Source organism: Lepidothrix coronata, unplaced genomic scaffold (assembly GCF_001604755.1).
Source record: "Lepidothrix coronata isolate B3197 unplaced genomic scaffold, Lepidothrix_coronata-1.0 Scaffold16, whole genome shotgun sequence".
NCBI classification, from domain to species: domain Eukaryota; kingdom Metazoa; phylum Chordata; class Aves; order Passeriformes; family Pipridae; genus Lepidothrix; species Lepidothrix coronata.
In genome coordinates this window covers 8,277,485-8,293,342 of record NW_016690196.1, presented here as the reverse complement: position 1 = coordinate 8,293,342, position 15,858 = coordinate 8,277,485, and the positions used below count along the sequence as shown (strand labels likewise).

At 39.3% G+C, this 15,858-nt stretch overlaps 1 protein-coding gene across 4 annotated transcripts in view; it reads right to left on the bottom strand.

Annotated features, from left to right (window-relative positions):
- The window catches only part of DAAM2 (dishevelled associated activator of morphogenesis 2), a 223,758-nt gene that overhangs the window by 86,935 nt on the left and 120,965 nt on the right, over positions 1-15,858 (bottom strand). For all 4 annotated transcript variants that reach the window (XM_017806653.1, XM_017806652.1, XM_017806655.1 and 1 more), the window contains one exon: positions 13,344-13,433. In XM_017806653.1, coding sequence (XP_017662142.1) covers positions 13,344-13,433 — 90 coding nt within the window. The remainder of the gene's footprint in view (positions 1-13,343; positions 13,434-15,858) is intronic.

Below are 15,858 nucleotides of genomic sequence, written 5' to 3'. Positions count from 1 at the left end.
AACATTTACTTGTTCATTAACACACTGTCCATTCTACTGGCTATATCTCAGTTCTGAGCAGCCAAAAGTTTTGCAAATAAAAAGTAGTTTTATTAAAAGACACAAAATGTGTTTGATCTGCTGTGGGATGAAATGCTAATCCAGAAGCGGAGCTAAAATACATCTAAGCTTTTCAGACAGTTTATGCCTCCAAAAAGTCAACCATGTCCCAAGAGATGCTAATTTTGAAACAGGACACACCAAAGGACTGAGCCATTCACTAGACAGATGTGGTCACTGTTCCATTTCTCAGACTCCATGACTAGCATTTATACAAATATTCTCAGTTTGGGGAAGGATGCTATATCCAAGCCTTTTGAGCACAATTTACCCATATTGAGAAAAACAAACATTACTTCTCTCCCTTGAATTAAGCTATTGATGTGCAGATAATAATCCTTATGCCACAAAAGCACTCTACTGTATAACTTATTAAAAGAGAATATTCATTAATTACCAGCTGGAGCATGCAACTAAGTAGTTTCTAATTGCCTCTCACAATCGTCAGGTATAGCCATACATGTTTCCAGTTCACTGCATTATGACACAGGGATATTTTACCTAACAGACCACAGGGTGTTTTCTGAGTTTTTTTTAATTTTTTTTGCCTCATTTTGCCTCAGCTCTGTCCTCCTGCCAGTAACTTGACAGACCTAATAATGACCTCTGATGCTGGTTACTAACCAGCCTTTCAGAAGAAGAATCAAAGGCTTCATATTACTATTTATATTGCAAAATGCCTTATAATGTTGAACTGTGGAACTCAGTGTCAAAAATATAATAAAGTTTAAAAGCACAAAAGTGAAAAAGGGATACATTTATGATCAATGAGGATTCTCTCTTAGAAATAATTTCCTAATACTGAGAGAAGCTTCAGTGATGCTGAAATCCTTAGCCTTTAGAAATTAAAATGGACTATCAGTCATTTTTGAAAGATGGTTGGCTCTACCACAGCTGAAAAACTTTCCAGTCAAGTTAAACTTATGCTGTGTTTTGAATTGATTATGCCATCTCTCACTTTTTTTGCTTACCAAGCACCCATAGATATAGAATCTCCAGAAGCTGTACATTGTATACACACACTGGGTGTCATTTCCAATCTCCTCTAACACTCAAAATGACTTCAAATTAATTATTTCTAATTAGTATCATTCTAAAGGAGATGAAGACCAAGCTTTTATTTCTTATCCTCCAGAAAACATGTGAGATCCATTGCATATACATACAGAGATAGTTTCTCACAGAAAATAGACTGGAATGACATAACTGGCAGGCAAAAAGGTTGCCAGTACAGCATTATGAGCCAAAGAATTAATGTTTTCTGAAATCTCAGAAGTCTCAGTCACTGATTTCAATGTATAACTGTAGTGTTTAAACCAAGACTAACTTTTATGATAAATATGTCTGGCACAAGACTTACAACAGATTACTGATGAAGAGAGACCCATTTTAAGGAACTTTCTATTTTAGCAGAATTGCATTGCACACTTTTGGTTTTAAGATCCTGTCTTCTCTTTTTTAGGCTTTTTATCGTTTTCCTTAATACAGACACTTGTAAACTTGTTGCCAGCACTGACTGCAGCAGCCTCTTCTTACATTTACAGATCATACAAGTCTGTTTCTCCCTCTTCAAATATATTTTGCCCTGCTATAGGATGGGAATCACACCATCAGCAGGCATTAATTTAGGAGTATAGTGTGTGCAGTGACCAAGAGGATAACTTGTCCCTATATTTACAGAACTACTTAATAGTACAGCTGAGACCACACTGAATTATCCAGTGATTTTAGCCCTCAGGACAAAGCTTACTTGCCAAATTGAAGTCTACCATTATTACACATTGTTCCTCTGTTGAATGTTTAACTTCTGTCATGGTAGTTGGTTTCTTGTTGGGTAAGTTCTCCTGACCCTGTTGCTGCATAAAGATCATTCTGTCATATTAACTGAAGTTCATACTCATGTGTAATACCTTTTATGTGCTCTACTTTTCACAAGTCCCAAATCAACCAATGTTTTGCAGTTGATAAGTGTGTAATCTAAATAATAAGCTGCCAGATAAGGTGATCCATGAATTCCCTGTACTTCCAATGAACAAGTTCTCAGAAGCCTCGCTGTCTTCAGCCCATTCTGTATGCTTCTTTGGAAGGTGAAGGGAAATCCCCACTATGGAGGATCCTACCAGTCAGAAGATTGATTCATAATCTTTCTACTCAGGGGGTCTTCAGAAGACAAAACATTTCTCATGGACATGGCTGGCTCTCCAAGTGTGTGGTTGTGGACTTATACTGTATTCCTGAACCACAGCTCTGTCCCCACAAACCTGCAGCAAGCTTGAGGTCAGGGTCAAGGTTCTGCAGTCATTCCTGTGGCAGGTGAAGCCAACAATCTGTCACTATCCCAACAAATCCTAAGGAGCAGCAGTAGGACATACTCTATTGTTTCACTAACATCCAAGCTCTGCATCGTCCCTACTACTTTTCAGTCTGTGTTATATATAGTAGTGTGTGTACGTTTCCATGCTAGCATTAACCCTGTTCAGCTTACAATCAACATGCTGTGGATACAGCAGGGACAGAAAGGAACTTTTTCCTTACCCATCCGCTTTACCTTGTCCCCTTTCCAACAGCACTATTTTCAGCTGTATCCCCCCCACATTAGAATGTTGCCACTTGGACTGTCTCCCTCCTCACTTCCTTTCCTCCTCCTCTGGGCATTCTTTAGGCAATGTGAAAAGCCACAGAAGAGCCCAGACTGTGTAACTGAGCCTCTTGTCTCCCACATGCCTGCGCTGCAAGTTTATCTTTTTCTCCTACTGTTTATCTCCAGCAAGCAATCACTTACGAACTTTTGTAAATAAAATGAAGTCACCTACCATTCATGGCAAACACCCTGCACGTTGCTTGATGATGGGAATGAAACGTCACTATCTGTGCTCAAATACAAATGGAACTACCTAGGACACACCTATCTAGAGCCAGCAGAGATATTTAGGACAAGTCCTTCTGGGAGCACACGGAGAATTTGTTAACACCAAACTCTAGAAGGTGTCTCTTCGTTGTTCATAACATGTACATTGTCTGTTTTATCAGTGATGCACACTGCTTCTTGCTTTAGTTCACTTCTGCTCTGGGCCCTTTACCAAGTGTGATGACAGATGGTCAGAGCAGCCACATATTTTCCATTTTTCTTCATCATTTAACCCATCACTATTGAAAAAACAGCAAAGTTAGGAGTTGTTGGACAGGTGAACAAAGGAAATAAATACAGTCTGACAGGCACACAGCTTTTAAGCTGCTAGCTCAATATTTGAGTGTATCACTCAGTTCCTTTGTCTACCTCTGCCCATTCTACAAACTCAGGTAAAACTGTTTCAATGAGCCTTCATTTCTCTCTCCTATTACATCTGCAAAATGTTTGGGATGCCAGGTGCCTTTCAACAGATAACTGAATATCATGGAAAACAATGTGATTTTCACCTCAACTAAGGTGCATAGCTGAAACTGTCACATGTGACTGCAATGAAAACTAAACAACTTTCCAGAACTGTAGAAGAAAATTTCTTTCTTTTTATTCATGACTGTCACTATATCCTGGCATTCTTTACCGTGCTCATTTCTAACTATTCACTGAAAAGAGAGGAATTCAGCAACTCTTCCTGCTCAGTATTCACTGGTTTTTTTAAGGGTGGTGGACACTCAGTGAAATTCAGAATATGGAGAAGAGTGAGCCCTGGTCTGTACCAAACTTGCTTCTCACATACCAGAGAAACAGGCAAGTTACTTATATATTCTTTGCTCTTGCTTATCCATGGAAGACTAATTTGAACAATGAAAACTGCATTGTATGGAATATATATTACTATTATTTTTGCACACTGTCAGCAGGACTGACTCATATTTGGGTTGTGGAGACACAGAACTTTTGCAAGAGGACAGACAGCACATAATCCAGTGGCAGCAACTAAATCCCAGAATCAGCATTTACACTTACTTCCCATATAGCAGAATGGGATTGCTCACCATTATTTTGTTCTTAAGTACAGTAAATTACACCATGTTAGTAGGATGACAGCTGGATAAATGTTTTCTTTTTTTTTGCCCCTCTCCCCTTTTTTTTTGGTTCCTTCTTTTTTTCCCATGGTTAGGTCAAATCTGTGCCCACTGAGCTTTCCCAAACTCCCACTGAATGCAAGCCAAATGCAAAACACAGCATTAGGCATGATGATGACAATTTTCCAACTATTACTGTATAAACTCAGGACTATTTTGGACCTGATTTTTGGTATGTATTGAGTTCTAACTTCAACTGAAGCACTAGTAGCTCACCTGAAAAATGCAGAACTGCAAGATAGACACACAAATTCTACATACTCAGAACATCTATAGCAGATAACACGGCAAGTTTTGGCATTTATGTCTTCAGCAGTTTGAATTAATGAGCTGGGAAGACATTTTCTAAGCAACAACTAACCCTTCTTGTTGGAGAGAGAGAGGAGTGGGAGGAAGAAACTAAAAATATTCCATGCTGTTCCCATGGAGGGGGGAGGGCGTGGAAGAAAATTCTTTTCAATTATACATAAATAAATATATAATTTCAAGACCCTGACCCAAGGTAACCTCTTATACCAGGATAAATAAATGAATCTGTAATTGTTAGCATGGCAACATGGAAAACACAAACCAAGTAAAGCAGACAATTTGGAAAAACTTATCTCCTCTTATGCCTGTTAAAATGTGGTCTTCTAGATATCATGATTCCAAACTGTAATAATGGTATATAATCTGAATTGTGCATGCATTTTTGCCTCCTTGACATTAAACTTATACTTTAAACCATTAAAAGTATGACCTTAAGAAAAAAAATAATTAAGAGGAGTCTATCGCATTATTAAGCCTACAGTATTGTTCCTTCAAATACACACTTTGAGGTAATTGCTATAGAAGGGAAAATATCAAGGAAAAAACACAAAGAAAGAAATACAAGAACTTAATGATAAGCCATAAAAAATGGGCAATGATTCTTCTCAAGTATGCTGACCTACATGAGAAATAATAGGGCAACATCAACAAATTTATACTTATATGAGATGAGAAAAAAAACCTAAATTCATTATATGGAACTCTAAAAGAATGAGATGGTGTCTTACATGAATCTCAAGTTTTATTCTCCCAGTGAGAACACACTCTCTGCATTAAATGGTGTAGAAGGAAATGTATATCATTTTAGGCTTTACTTTACACTGTATTAAATGATGTTGCCCAAATCTGGGAGCTCTTGCTTCAGTCTATGTCACAGATTAACAAGTCCCATCAATCAAACTGCTTTTTCACAGTGAAACACCCAAGTACACCACTAATGAGGAAATGAGTGTATTTGTTGCATTAGTGACACTCTTGCTGCATTTTGTTGTTTTCCATTACAGTGCTTGTTCTGTGGTTGTCCTAGGCCAGAGTTTCTCAATTTACTGCTCTAAAGCCTACCTGCATTTATAACAAAGTAATTTTTGAAGCCATGTGCCTGTCTGCCATACCTAGACTAAAGATACTGAAATGACCCAATGTCAACATCAAGCTAACAAATCATCCCAAACATCTGAGCATGAAGTAATTTTGTTAACAGAAAAAGGAACAGATGCTGGTGGGAAAAAAGCAAGTTAACTCCACAGTTGCTGGCATTTTCCAAACATCCAGCTGAAGGAATGTCGTGGTTTGCAAAGGGCAACATCCTCCCACTGTGACTTACCAGTGTTATGAGATTTCCAGTGAGCCCTAGGCTAACTGAAAGCAAGTCTATTTTCAGAGAATTCATTTGAGAAATTCCACATTTCAGATTGTTTCACCAGCAGCCTTCTGAGCTAAGGAAGTCACGCAGTCTTTCAGACAAAAAGCAACCATGGATCCCAGGCACTGGGAGGGAACCAAATAACATCTGCTACAGCCTATTTCAAGGAGTTGGTCTCATAGCAGTAATATAGGACAGTGTACAGTAGAGTGCATACAGCCTTAGTGTTGCCCCTTTTCTTTATAGGGCCAATCAGCTGCTTTCCTAATTTGATTTATGGTCAGTTCAGGGAACCACAAAACAATTTAGGATGGAAGGGTGCTTGGGAAGTAGGGACTGCCTCAGAGCTAATTTCAAAGTTAGATCAGGTTGTTCAGGTCATTTTCAAGGTTTGAATATTGAGTCAAATTAAAATGTTGACTAAAGAGCTGAACCTCTGCCACAAACTTCTAAAGTATCAGTAGGAAAAGAAACAACTTTCTGATGCACCAAAGACTTCAGATAAAGTCTAATTCTACATCTCCAGTGTGGCTTTGCTGGCCTTTGCCCTGTGGTCATCAGACATACTCATCGTTTAGCCAGCAATACCCTCACACTAAGCACTCAGCCTCCTACTGCCCATTCTCTCATGGGCGCTCAGCCTCCAACTGCTTTTACTCTCAGGCTCTTACACGTGCTGTGAGGGTTCCTGTGCATTTTCCAGACTTCACAGTAAAGAGAAAGTAGAAGCACCCACCCCCACACCCATGCACACTCTCCCTCAATACTTCATGCTAAGCTGGGAGAAAAACTTCCATCAAGTCACATCCAAGCCTCATCAAACTGGCACTCATTACAAATGGATTCTCAAATACTGCAGCAAACAATCTGGTGTGTTCCCGTCTGCTCCCCAATACAGCATATGAAATAACAACTCCAAAGAAGAGAACTTATAAGAGATGCTTTAAATGCTCCTTAAAGCTACAACTCCATAACCAAAACAGTTTAATATTCCAAATCAATAACAGACTCTAAGAGTATTTCAAAGAGGAAAAAATACTGCAAGAAGATAGAATTGAAAACAATACAACTTCAAACCACCCACTTCATTTATTATGAGACAACCACGTGCTTGGCACTCTTCATACAGAAAGGATGAACTCCAAAGGCTTTTATAGCTGAGATTAGACAATACAAAACCAAAAACCCACACTCAGACAATACAGTGGTGTGATCTTCATCTGGCATACTGTGTCACTAAATGAGACCAGATGAAGATCCATTTTCTCTCTTCTTTAGGGAATATCTGTCTTCCTCTGAATATCTCAGAACTGGCTGAATGGCAGATCCCAGAGGGTCATGATCAGTGGCACAGGGTCTCGTTGGAGGCCTGTCACTAATAGTGCCCCCCAAGGTTCAATACTGGGTCCAGTATCGTTTAACTCGTTCATCGATGACTTGGATGAAGGGGCAGAGGCCTCCTCAGCAAGTCTGCTGATGACACAAAGCTGGGAGGAGTGGCTGATACCCCAGAGGGCTGCACAGCCCTTCAGAAGGACCTTGACAGGCTGGACAGGTGGACAGAGAAGAACTGTTTGAAATCCAACAAAGGCAAATGCAGGGTCCTGCAACTGGGGGAGAATAACCCCCTATACCAGTACAGGCTGGGAGGTGACCTGCGGGAAAGCAGCTCTGCAGAAGAGGACCTGGGAGACCAGGTGGACAACAAGCTGTCCATGAACCAACAGTGTGCACTGGCACCAAGGAAGCCAATGGGATCCTGGGGTGCATCGGGAAGAACATAGCCAGCAGGTCAAGAGACATTGATGAAGTCCCCTCTCAGCCATAAGTATTTGAAGGAAGGGTGCCAAGAGGATGGATCAAGGCTCTTCTTGGTGGTACCAAACAATAGGACAAGAGGCAAAAGGGAGAAACCGATGCAGATGAAGTTCTGCCTGAATACAAGGAAGAAATTCATTACTGTGCAGGTGACCATGCACTGGAACTAGAACAGATTGCCCAGAGAGGTAGTGGAGTCTCCCTCACAAGATATTCAAAATGCTCTGGATGGAATCCTGCGCCATGTGCTCTAGGAAGACCCTGCTTGAGCAGGAAGGCTGCAGCAGATGACCCCACCAGTAGTCCCTTACCAATTCTGTGATTCTGTGGTTTCCATGTATATCTCCTACTTTAAAGCAGGAACCTAAAGAAATTAACTCCTATCTAAATACAATATCTAAATATCCCTGGTAGGCTAAGGTAAGTACATCAAAAGCTACAAAAGCAGCTTAGATCCTTCCAGTAGATTATAAATATATATATATATATTATAAACATTATTAAATTTTATATTTATAGTTTTAACAGGAGGATGAATACAAAGCATAGGGTAAATTGCACTGTCTGGAAGCTGGAACCCCAGCTTCAAGTTTCAAGCAGGGTTTATAGCCATAATACAGCCTGGGTTTCAATTGAAAATTTTAGTCTGCAAGAATCTGAAGGCAGGCAGGGGGATGGGGATGGAGGACTTTTTATGGTGACGTTTTGCTGACGATTTAAACCTCAAGGGCAAAACTCAAAGCAAGACTCTCAAAGAAAGAAAAAAACAAAACTGGGCATGTAGACATTATTTTCAGTAATGTTAGATAGCCAGCATGGGACCAAAGTGGGAGTTTGTGAAAATGAGCTGCAAATGGTATAAAAAGATGGTGGTAAAACTACTAAAAGTTAGTCTGACTAATCCTAGGATTCTCCAGAGTATTCTGAAGCCTATGAGAATGGAGACCTCATTTTAGAAAATGGACCTGAATAAAAGGTGATGCTGCTTCTTTGTGGGAGAGATGTAAATCTTCTCCAGAAGGGCATCTGGGGCTGAGGCACTCTTCACCTGGACTGTAGCCTCAATGGTTTCAGCACTGGCCTGTGACCTCAGTTGAAAGGGCTTGGACTCTTTGTGTAATGTAATGTGTAGTGCACAAAAGTGCCTTCTACTCCATCCTTCCTGCTCCTTGCAGTGAGCTCATCCAAACCCAGAGATTTCACCACAAGAACATCTTAGAAGACAGATACGTGCAGTGAAGAAAAAGAATGAACAGCATTTGAACTGAAAATATATTCAGATCTTTAAGACTCTATCTTAAAAAAATGAACAGCAAAAGTGGGAAAGGGGAAAAAAAAAGAAGGGGGAAGGAAAAAAGAAAGGGAAATGGGAGAATGAAAAGGAATGTTGTATGCAGCCAAGGCACGTGTAAACAGTGCAGGGAAAATGTATGAGAGGATGGCACGGCCAGAATATTTCCAAAAAGTTTCCTAACTTTGCCACTCTTTCATTCAGGTAGAGAGAAACGCATTTATGTATAAACATAAGAACGACAAGGTCTTTGTAATTATACAATAATTTAAATCAAACACTTTTGGAAACAAGGAGTTTCCTGACTCCTACTTGCATATTCAGTTTCCTAGTTCTTTTATTCATCAGGTAGATGAAAAATATAATTGACAGATATTCAAAAAAGCAATTGCAGGGGATGGCATCATAAGGAAATTAATTTCTTTTCTGCCTGTTGACTGTTACAGACTATGGTTTAGATAAATTTTTCTCAGCATTTTATATACTATTTTGCTATTGTGGAGAAGCTTTTCTCTAGATCTCTTTCCCATAATAGAAAAAGGAGAATAAACTTAAGGATTATAAGCATGTACTCTTTTTCAGATGCTGTAAATGCCTAGTTCCAGAAAGTTTCAGTGTGCTGGTTATTACTTCAGTACTTGAGTTTGAATAATCTCACTTGAGTAGATAAAGCATAGTCAACTCTAAGCAGCTATTCTATGGTACAACTAAAATTCCAAGAATGCAAAATAACACAAAAATATCTAAGAGATGTCAACACAGTTATTAGGATTGAGATTTTTGTTGGGTTTATTTGTTCGATTGGAAAGAAACTGTAGGATACAGCTAGTCTAGCCTGACTGTACTTTGGAAAGAGATTTGCTACCAGTTTTTTTCCTCAAAGAAAGACTGGAGTGAAAAAAAAAACACCTAACTTGTTTAACTCTGCAAATATGTGTGCTTACTACTAAAATCTACTCAGCTGAAGGCTTACAAATTAGTCTCTGGAGGCAGGAAAGGCCATAAAAAGAAAACAATTTGACTTGCTTTCCAATAGCAAAAAGTCTAACAGCTTGTAGGATTATTCAGAAGGCAATAAGCTATCGCCCATACAATGAGGCCTCATTTTCAGAAACACAGACTGCATCCAAAGCAATGTGTACTGAAACAGTGGAATACCTGCATTTTCTACCCTCTTGAGGATCCCAGTAGAAGCTCACTTATGGATTAAGTAACTGAGCTCACAACTTTTTCTCTCCATATAATTATTTGATCAGTATTTAATGAGATTATATACATCAGCATCAGCTTCTGGTAAAACAACACTGAAGAACAATGGTTTTCTAAATTTTTACATCTGAAATTAACAAATAAATACATCTGAAAGCTCAATCTAGTGCTTGATCTAATTCCTGCAAAACTTATATCTTGTAGGAAATCTAGAGATAATTTTACAGAAAAGAGTTACACAAGCGCATTTATGTTTTATGAAAGTCTAAATTTCAGCTTATGGTGAGACATGAAGACTATTCTAAACAAAACCAGAATAAAGTACCTGAACTAAGTGAGAATGTCATAATTGGTATAGTCTACATGTGGCTTTACTTAGTACTCAATATCAGGGGAAATTCATACTACAGAGGAAGAGGCAATCTAAAATATGTAGTAGTGGTATTTTGGGTAGAATGTCAGGGTCCACCAGTGGTGACTAATGATTGTTCTGATGCAAATTAAGACAACTGCACCTCTCATTGTCCACCCTATACTGATTAATGGTAAGGTAGAGAACAGCTGAGATTGAGAACACACTAGTGTTTACCAACAGAGCAGCCTTCATTCCTTGCAAGTAGCTACCCCACAAAACAGAACAAAGCATTCACTATAGTTGGTAGTAAAAGCTACTACAGTTTCAGATAGGAATCCAGAATGGTCGGAAGCGACCAAAGCAAACATGGCTGTATAACACTGTGTGAATGCTCCTCTGTAGATATCACCCACAAATATGAAATTTCAGTCCAGAACTAAACCTTCTTTAAGTACTGAGGACTGTTGACTGGCAAATTGTACCCTTGGCATATAACTTTCAATGCACAGACATACCTGTCTTCCCTCATTTCTTCAGAAAGGCTTGGTATCAGAAACAGGTGGAATGAGTTTTTTAATACAACAGTGATTTTCTGCTAAGATATTGGGATCAGGTACCATAGAAGATGATATCTAAAGTCTATCTGCCAAGATAAATGTGTGTCTAAGGCAATGACTGATCTTCATTTTTGCAAATGACATTTGGCAGCCCACTAATGTCGCCACCTTTAGAGCAAATCAGGAAGCTCCAACTTTCCATTACTTTTAAGCTAGGAAAGGCACCTGAGATTAATGATTGTGAACAATTGTCTCAATCTGCACTTCACCTTCTAGTTCATAGTGTTTTCAGTTGCCACCTTACAAAGTGTAAAGCCCATGCTTCCCAGAAAACTCAAAGAACCCAACATCAGCAAGACAGAGATCTCTGGGGTCTTGTCCTGGATAGCTGGTAGTGTTCTGCAAAGTGAGAAATTGGACCCTTTGTGGCTAAAATTAGATTACAAATTCTTCAGGGAAAAGGCAGCCTTGCTTTAAAACGAAGCCCAGAATAAGCTTCTCTTTAACTGCAAAACACTGATGATAGGTGGATTAAGTAGTAGGCTAGAGAGAGATGTCACACCGATCATCTGAGTGCCTGTGAGGGAAACAATGAATAACATTGGAAAGTTAAGGTTTCAAGTAATTGAAAGTATCTACAATGTAATGAATAGGCATCTGGCAATGGTATCCCGTTCCAGTTAGCACATGATTTTGGATAGCTGGAGTTCAGCTAAATGAGGTTGCACTATAAATGCATTATAAAGATTTTCCAGTACGCAGCTTCTTTAACTCTGGAGGTCTTTAAGATTCTTATATCAAATCCACTGCTTTAGGAAGAGGGGAAAAAAACCCAAACCAACAACAACAACACTCCCACTGTAATGAGTGAATCCAACTAACATATTAAATACATTAAAGCACAAATCTTCCTGCCAAGGCACACTGGTCTGGGAGGTGGAATGTGGGGTTCTCTAAGACGGCTACAAATAGATCCTCTCCCACCAGAGCTGAAAAATCCAGCTGAGCTGGCCAGCAAAAATGTAAAGCAGACATTAATCACAGCAGCCTGCAACTTCCCTCCACTTGCAAGGTCTGTGTACCAGCAGGGAAAAAGAATGGAGAGAGCACTAAAGACAACTGAGCCTAGACTGCTCTTATGCACGTCCTGAGTTATCGCTAGCTCAGAGGCGCTAATTAATTTATTTCTATTAACTTCCCTGTATGAAGTTAAAAACCAACCAAACAAAAACCCTAAATGCAAAACATCCATCTGGCTGGTCTGGTTTTCTTTAATTACATGGTAAGAAACCTCATTGTCCCACCTCGAGGAAAAAAGGCAGCAAACACAACCTCAGAAGGACCACGAGCAGAGTTTTAATCTGCCATGTTCAGTATTGGAATCTAAACTTCCTCTTTCACCTTCTGTTATGCAAACTTATGTATAAAGACTTATGCTCTCACAGCATGACTTGCACACTCGGGAAATAAAATTAACCAACAAACACACCACACCTTTTTTCCACTAACATTAATGGCTAATAAATACATGCTATTGGGGCTATCTTTGTTTCCAATTGTCTGTTTTCCTAGAGCAGCAAAACCTTTCCACCACATCATTATTGCAGAAGTTCCTCCTTTAGAAGTTTCACAACAGTGATACAACTTATCAATTCGTTTGGGCATCATTCTGCCAGCGACAAAATTGCAAGTATGATACATCAACCTCTGATTTACTGTTCCTTTATCGGTCTGTCAGAAATTTGAAGATCTTGAATGGAGAAGTATTTCATAGAAATTGAGAGGAGCAGGTCATCTTCGCTTTCCAGTGCAATGGGGAACATTTCCTACAAGCTCTGGAAGACCTTGAACTACCAAGTTCTAAGACATCACTATTATAGTGTACTTTTCAGATATTTGAAGACATCCTGAAAGAATTCAGCAATACTTTTTTTATTCTAAGCAGCCTATAAAAGTTTTAAAAAATTCCTTAAAACATTTTCATGATAGCTTTTCTTTCAGCTCAAAAAAAACCCCAAAACCAAACAACAAAACAAACAACCCCTAAACAAACAATAAAACAAAATTAAAACCCCAAACATGTAAAAAATTCAAAATGGGACATTAACTTTTTTTAAGCATACACTACTTATAAGAAAATTGTGCCATATCCATGCTGATAAAAATCCTTACATCACTTAATCAGGTTCTTGAGTAAACGGTAAATAAACACATAGCTCAAATCAAGATGCAATTATGGACATGTACACAGAATTTATTGGTGAGCTACTCCAATCAGGACAACAGTAGTACCTTCTTTTTGCTGCAGTAAATCTGCCATTTCTTCTCTGGAGGGAGTGCAAACATAGCCTCTCTGTTCTTGTCTGTGAGATCCAATTCATCCTGGAGATTGTGAAAAAGAAAAACAGAAAAAAAAAAAAAAAAACAGTCAACAGCTGCATTGGTAACTGTTAGGAACTTTGAGTTCTCCCTGTCAGAGCAGAACCTATGAAGAGAGGCAGCCAGAACAACTCCCATTTCAAACTTCCATTACTAATGATCAGTCAAGAATGGGAAAGATCACATTAAAGTCATGAAGTGAGAAACTCGAAGCACTGGATTATGTGACACAGACATTCATTATGACACTTAAAGAAATGCTAAAAATTTGATACACCTTTTTCCTAGCTGGCAGTACTAATTTGTTCTTCAACAGGAAAACATTTAAATTACTGTGTTTTAAGCAAAGTTCATGAGACAGTTGTCTAGTGACAGTAATGCCATCAGCAACCTACAGGTTGAAATGTTTTTCCAGATGTTTGTCCTCTGAACCACATAGTCCCTATCAAAAGACAAGCATCATTTCAACATAAAGAACATCTCTCCCCACAATGTCACATTAGGTTGATCAGAGCAGCAAATTCAGTGTCTGTTAAGAATAGCAAGTTCAGTAGAACATACCCACTCAGAGCCAAGCCAACCTTACATTAGTGAAACGAAAGATAATGCTGTGATCTGGAACTGACTCCCAACTCTGTCAAGAGCACCCTCTGGATACACCACCAAATTCCCCAGCTTCAGTTTCCCCTCTGTAAAAGGTGGATAAAAATAGATTCTATTCCCATGCAACATATCTCAGAAACCATGAAAGCAGATATTGCTACTCCCTCTGTGTTTATGCAGCACTGACCAGAACAGGGCTACAATCACAGTTACTGGTTTCAGGTGCTTATAATGGAATTGATCAAAAAAGAGTGGTGTTCAGAGCAAGCAGTCTGCATGAGTAGAGATGGGTGAAGAGGTATAAATCAGACTTTCATCAATATAAAGAAAATCTTCCAACAATATTTCAATAAATCAATTTTGGCAAGGCTTTGGTGTGTCATCCCCCCGTCCCTCCCCCCCCCCATATATTTGAAATGTTTGGAGAAGGAAGAGTCCAGGGGTCCAACATCAAATGACATTGTAGCACAAAATCGCTGCACATGCAGATTCTGGCACCCACACTAACCTTGTCCAAGCAGAGACAATACCTCTTTAACTCAGCCCAACAATGGCTCATTTGGAAAGCATTCAGGGCTGGGAAACTTGTGAAAACAGTGAGCAAAATTGCACACTGAGCCTGGTAGCGGCTGCTGACAGATTTAAAAGCCCATAGAGATTTAAGCTGCAAAAAGGTACAAAAGAAATGCAAACAGTAACAAGGCGAGGTCAGTGCCAGCAGCCCAAGGTAGAAGAAGCTGGAGGGTTATTTTAAACAAGAAAAAGTTTAAAGGGAAAAAAAAAAGTAGCTGTGCAAAAAGAGTGCAAACCATGTGGAAATGTTTAGGGTGAGTTTCCAAACAAGGGGGCAGCCAAGCAAGGCAAGGAGTTTTATCCCTGCTATACACAATTAGCAAGCTCAGGCCAGGATCACATTCTTGGGGGGAGAGGGAGAGTGAAACGACATGTAAGGCCTTAAGACAAGCGAAGGAATGCTGTTGGAGGTCAAGCATGCGGGAGGAAAAGGAGGGGCAGACAGGGAATCAGAAATGCCAGGTTTAGAAGAAGCACCAGAGGCCAGAAATATATCTGAAATGAGCTAGCTGGGCTCAACTAAATTCTTTGAAAAAATTATGATTTTATTGAACTGCTTAAAGATCTTAACACTTTTTTTTTCCTCTCTCTCTCTTTTTTTTTTCTTTTTTTTTAAATACAGGGTAGCTAACTTGGTTGTCTAATCCATTGAGCTCTTTTCTGGAGTGCTCTTTCTGCTTCTGGTGGCAGGTCAGACAAGCAGCAGAAGCTCTAAACAGAAGCTGTGCACAAAACTGAATGACGTACCCAAACAATATAGTCCAAGACAACTATTTCATTAAAGGAATACTCCTATTGACTAAAACCACTCAGAGGGCAGGATTCTGACACTGCAGCTTCTAGACACTGCCTTGGACACTGGCAGTATCAGGGGCATAAAAAGCAATCTTCCTTCAATGGGACAATGAGAATATGCAACTCCCAGCCATGAAATTAAGTATTCTGATACCATGACACGCTCTTCAGGACAGAGGCATAGAAAGTTAGTCAGAAAAGATGGAAGGTACAGTGGGGAAAAAAAGTGCATCCACACACTAATTTATTGTGACTCAAGAGGTTAGATTAGGTCAAAAGAAGTTTAGAAGCCATCATATTAGATCAGGTAACATAGTAACGAGGAAACTGCTCAGGTATTGCAAGCAAAAGCATATTACCTAAGGCAGACCCAAACATATCTGACTAGAAAATAGCACATGGAGGGAAGATGCCTTACCCTTAATTTTGAAAGTTAGTGTTTGTTAAGAGGTAAAAT